This window comes from Oncorhynchus gorbuscha, linkage group LG12, assembly GCF_021184085.1.
Source record: "Oncorhynchus gorbuscha isolate QuinsamMale2020 ecotype Even-year linkage group LG12, OgorEven_v1.0, whole genome shotgun sequence".
NCBI lineage: Eukaryota > Metazoa > Chordata > Actinopteri > Salmoniformes > Salmonidae > Oncorhynchus > Oncorhynchus gorbuscha.
Window position 1 is genome coordinate 9,984,547 of NC_060184.1, and position 5,000 is coordinate 9,989,546.

Consider the following 5,000-nt stretch of genomic DNA (forward strand, 5'->3'; position numbering starts at 1 on the left):
GAGAGAGAGAGAGAGAGAGAGAGAGAGAGAGAGGGAGGGAGGGAGAGAGAGAGAGAGAGAGAGAGAGAGAGAGAGAGAGAGAGAGAGAGAGAGAGAGAGAGAGAGAGAGAGGGAGGGAGGGAGGGAGTTAAAACATGGAGGGAGGGAGGGAATGATCATGAGTGATCAGGAGAGTGACCATGTGAGTGATCGAGTGAGTGAGTGAGTGAGTGAGTGAGTGAGTGAGTGAGTGAGTGAGTGAATGAATGAATGAATGACGTCAACACTTCAGTTATAAATGTCAGCAAAAACCTAGAACTTGCCTCTCGTGGACTCGTCCCCTCTCGTCTCCCAGGGTTACGGTAACCGTGCGTGTCTTGTTGAGGCTGAAGTGTTTGCTATGGTAATGGTAGTCAGGGGTTACCCAGCCAACCCACACTGACGACGGGTCCTGGCCAGCAAACACTCTCACTGAGTGATAGTATGTGGTAATGCTGCCATAATCATCTTCTTTTGGTGGCTGACTGGAAAATCACCAGGTAAGATCAGCGTTAACTTGTTCCGCTTCACATTAAGTGAATTAATAAAATATTATTATATTGATTGATTGATGTTTATTGTCTATTATCCAATAGTAAAAATGGAATATCTAAAGCCTTGGTTGAAGGCAATATGTGTGTTTCTACCTCAGTGTTTCTACATTGTTTCTGACCTGAGTTTCTGAGACTCGGCAGGATTGACATGAGGAGCGTGGAGCTCTACAGGCATGCTCAGTCTGCAGTACATCATGTCACTGTTGCTCTGCTGGGTCCCAAATGTCTTGTGGGTCACCTTCAGGCACGGAGGGTTGTCCACTGTGCCATCTATCCGTGTCACCTGGGACCAGTACAATCAGATGGAGAGGAGAATGATTAGCACTCAGAACCAGGAATGGAACCATTTCCTTTAAGACGTCAGGCTTTGTGGATATTGCTCAACATTAGGCCCCTGGTAACCAGGCCCCTTAATACTAAAACGGTACCTCGATGTGGCTGTGGTCCTTGGGGATGTTGACGAAGGTAGGCAGGCGTTTGCTGAACCACATGGTGACCTCTCTGTTCATGTTGACAGCGAAGGGTTCGAAGCCCTCCTGCAGGCCACACATGGTGTAGTACTTAAAGGTGCTGGCGTCCTTCCCCAGGTTCATACGGCCAATCTCAGACTGGGCCAGACAACACACTGGGATGAAGCCTGGAGAGGGTAGAGGTCAGAGGTTAGAAGTTATAAGGTCATTCTGTGACTTGGCAAAACAACACACTGGATGAAGCTTGGAGAGGGTAGAGGTCAGAGGTTAGAAGTTATAAGGTCATTCTGGGACTTGGCAAAACAACACACTGGGATGAAGCCTGGAGAGAGTAGAGGTCAGAGGTTAGAAGTTATAAGGTCATTCTGGGACTTGGCAAAACAACACACTTGGATGAAGCCTGGAGAGGGTAGAGCTCAGAGGTTAGAAGTTATAAGGTCATTCTGTGACTTGGCAAAACAACACACTTGGATGAAGCCTGGAGAGGGTAGAGGTCAGAGGTTAGAAGTTATAAGGTCATTCTGTGACTTGGCAAAACAACACATTGGATGAAGCCTGGAGAGGGTAGAGCTCAGAGGTTAGAAGTTATAAGGTCATTCTGTGACTTGGCAAAACAACACACTGGATGAAGCCTGGAGAGGGTAGAGGTCAGAGGTTAGAGTTTAACGTTTGAGTCTGGAAAGGAACTAGTCTTAAACCACAACCCAAAAACAATTAACTCCAATCCACCAGTGGGTGCAAAAATACTAATTATTTGCAAAGCACTCGGATACACTGCACCTTAGAACACAGAACACTGGAGAAAAAGCTTCATTTGGAACACAACAATCAATATGATTTACACTGAGGGATTGTGCTTATCTTCCAACAACAGCAGGTTCATTTGCAGGCTAATTTAACGACTGATTTCCCCAATGCTTTGCAGCTTTAAGTTTAGCTGTCACGCCCTGGCCTTTAGTTATCTTTGTTTTCTGTATTCTTTTGGTTAGGTCAGGGTGTGACATGGGGGATTTATGTGTTACGTCTGGTCTAGGGGTTTTGTATGTTTACGGGGTGTTTTCTAGTCTAGGTGTTTATGTAAGTCTATGGTTGGGAACCATATTTAGGCAGCCATGTTCTTTGGGTGTTTTGTGGGTGATGGTTTCCTGTGTCAGTGTTTGTGCCACACGGGACTGTTTCGTTGCCAGTTCACTTTGTTATATTGTATTTGTGTTCATGTTGAGTTTTATTATTAAAAACCATGGACAACTACCACGCTGCATATTGGTCCGATCCTTGCTACACCTCCTCTTCAGAGGAAGAGGAGGAAATCTGTCGTGACATTAGCTGTATGTGTTTACAGCTCTGCGTCTCCGATCTCTAAGAGATCCAAACCTGAAGACTACATTTCTGGTGAAGCACATCTTGAATACATAAATAAATCTGAATAAATAGCAATGCATTACACGATGCAAAGCAAATGTACCGTATGTATAAACCAGTACATCAAGTTAGCTAAGGAAGGATGAACCTCCTCCGATCTTCCTGAAGAGAAAAGACGTAAACACTGTAGCAGACACTCTTATCTAGGGGGACTTACAGTAGTGAGTACATTCACTACCGTTCCAACGTTTGGGGTCATTTACAAATGTCCTTGTTTATGAATGAAAAGCAAATTCTTTTTGTCCATTAAAATAACATCAAATTGATCAGAAATACAGTGTAGACATTGTTAATGTTGTGAATGACTGTTGATTTTTAATGGAATATCTACATAGGCGTACAGAGGCCCATTATCAGCAACCATCACTCCTGACTTCCAATGGCATGTTGTGTTACCTAATACAAGTTTATAATTTTAAAAGGCTAATTGATCATTGGAAAACCCTTGGCAAATTATGTTAGCACAGCTGAAAATTGTTGAGCTGATTAAAGAAGCAATACAACTGGTCTTCTTTAGACTAGTTGAGTATCTGGAGCATCAGCATTTGTGGGTTTGTTTACAGACTCAAAATGGCCAGAAACAATGCACTTTCTCCCGGTACTCGTCAGTCTATAATTGTTCTCAGACATGGAGGCTATTTCATGCGAGAAATTGCCAAGAAACTGAAGATCTCATACAACGCTGTGTACCACTCCCTTGACAGAACAGCACAAACTGGCCCTAACCAGAATCGATAGAGGAGTGGGAGGAGCCAATCTCTACCAACTGAGCCACACGGGACCACTACAGACTACAGTCTTCCAACAAGAGACGGAACGGATAAAGATAAACTCACCATCCTCTGTCTCGAAGTCGACGAAGCAGAGCTCGGATCCCTTGTTAGTGATGATGAGTTCTCCGTTGAGGGTGAAGACCATGGACTTGTCCTCCATGTTGATCATGCAGCCCACCACGTCTCCTTTGTTCCATGACTGGCCGAAGAAACGTGCGCCCATGTGCATACGACGACCCTGGGGGAACAAACAACATCTATTACTAACCCTAATCTAATAACCACCCGGGAAACGTAAAGGTGTGTACGATCAAGTCTACAATCATTTGCCTAGGTGCATGGCATGCCATTTCTTTCTGATTTATCCAACTTGTTGTTGGCTTGTTTGGCAACAATATAACATTGCTGAATGCAGAATGAGTAAGGTAGATGGGTAGTTAGGCTAGACCGATACGTACATGATAATACACTTCAAACCGTATCAAAAGAGAGTCAAGATAAGAATTTAAAAAATATATATTTTTTTAAACATGATTTAAAAATAAAAAGAGTTGTTTGTTTACCTTGTATCCATCGAAGACGTAGGCCTGGTCGTCCATGCCCAGGTCAAAGTCTGACCTACAGCCTGGTCTAGCCCAGCCAACCCTCATGTCCCCTCCGGTCAGGGCCTCAAACTCAAAGTACCACTTCCCTGTCTTCACAGCATACGTCTGCTCCACGCGGAAGAACCGGACCGTCTCAATGCTCTGCCTCTCCACGATATGACAGGCTGGGGACACAGAGGAGATATTCATCCCATGCCAAAACGATGACAACTGTATGGTATCTTTGGGCCTAGCGAGAGAGATATCTTAGTACTCTGAAAGTTTGACTGAATTCGTCTCCAAGGAACATATCTATTGCAGTCCATTAAAATCTATCCTCAAACATTAACTATTGAGGTGGGCAGTGGCAAGATATTATCTGATATTATGGGTGAGGTAAGGGAGGTAAGGGAGGTGGGGGAGGTAAGGGAGGTAAGGGAGGTGAGGGAGGTAAGGGAGGTGGGGGAGGTAAGGGAGGTGGGGGAGGTAAGGAAGGTGGGGGAGTTAAGGGAGGTGAGGGAGGTAAGGGAGGTGAGGGAAATGAGGGAGGTAAGGGAGCTGAGGGAGGTAAGGGAGGTGAGGGAGGTAAGGGAGGTGGGGGAGGTAAGGGAGGTGAGGGAGATGAGGGAGGTAAGGGAGGTGAGGGAGGTAAGGGAGGTGAGGGAGGTAAGGGAGGTGGGGAGGTGAGGGAGGTGGGGAGGTGAGGGAGGTGGGGGAGGTGAGGGAGGTGGGGAGGTAAGGGAGGTGAGGGAGGTGAGGGAGGTAAGGGAGGTGAGGGAGGTAAGGGAGGTGAGGGAGGTAAGGGAGGTGAGGGAGGTGAGGGAGGTAAAGGAGGTGAGGGAGGTGGGGGAGGTAAGGGAGGTGAGGGAGGTAAGGGAGGTGAGGTAGGTAAGGGAGGTGAGGGAGGTGGGGGAGGTGAGGGAGGTGAGGGAGGTGAGGAAGGTGAGGGAGGTGAGGTAGGTAAGGGAGGTGGGGGAGGTAAGGGAGGTGGGGGAGGTAAGGGAGGTGAGGAAGGTAAGGGAGGTGAGGTAGGTAAGGGAGGTGAGGTAGGTAAGGGAGGTGAGGGAGGTAAGGGAGGTAAGGGAGGCATGTACCTGTTTGCTTACTAATAAATGAGTTGAAGGATACTGGAAAAGTGTCTTTAATGACAGCTCCGACAATGTAACATCAGTGTAAAAT

The 5,000-nt window shown here is 46.5% G+C and overlaps 1 protein-coding gene across 1 annotated transcript in view; it reads right to left on the reverse strand.

Annotated features, from left to right (window-relative positions):
• The window catches only part of ryr3 (ryanodine receptor 3), a 248,048-nt gene that overhangs the window by 119,414 nt on the left and 123,634 nt on the right, over positions 1 to 5,000 (reverse strand). Inside the window, 5 exon segments of the mRNA XM_046293110.1 lie at positions 303 to 503; positions 692 to 855; positions 1,001 to 1,209; positions 3,301 to 3,475; positions 3,801 to 4,006. Of these exon segments, the coding sequence (XP_046149066.1) occupies positions 303 to 503; positions 692 to 855; positions 1,001 to 1,209; positions 3,301 to 3,475; positions 3,801 to 4,006 (955 nt within the window).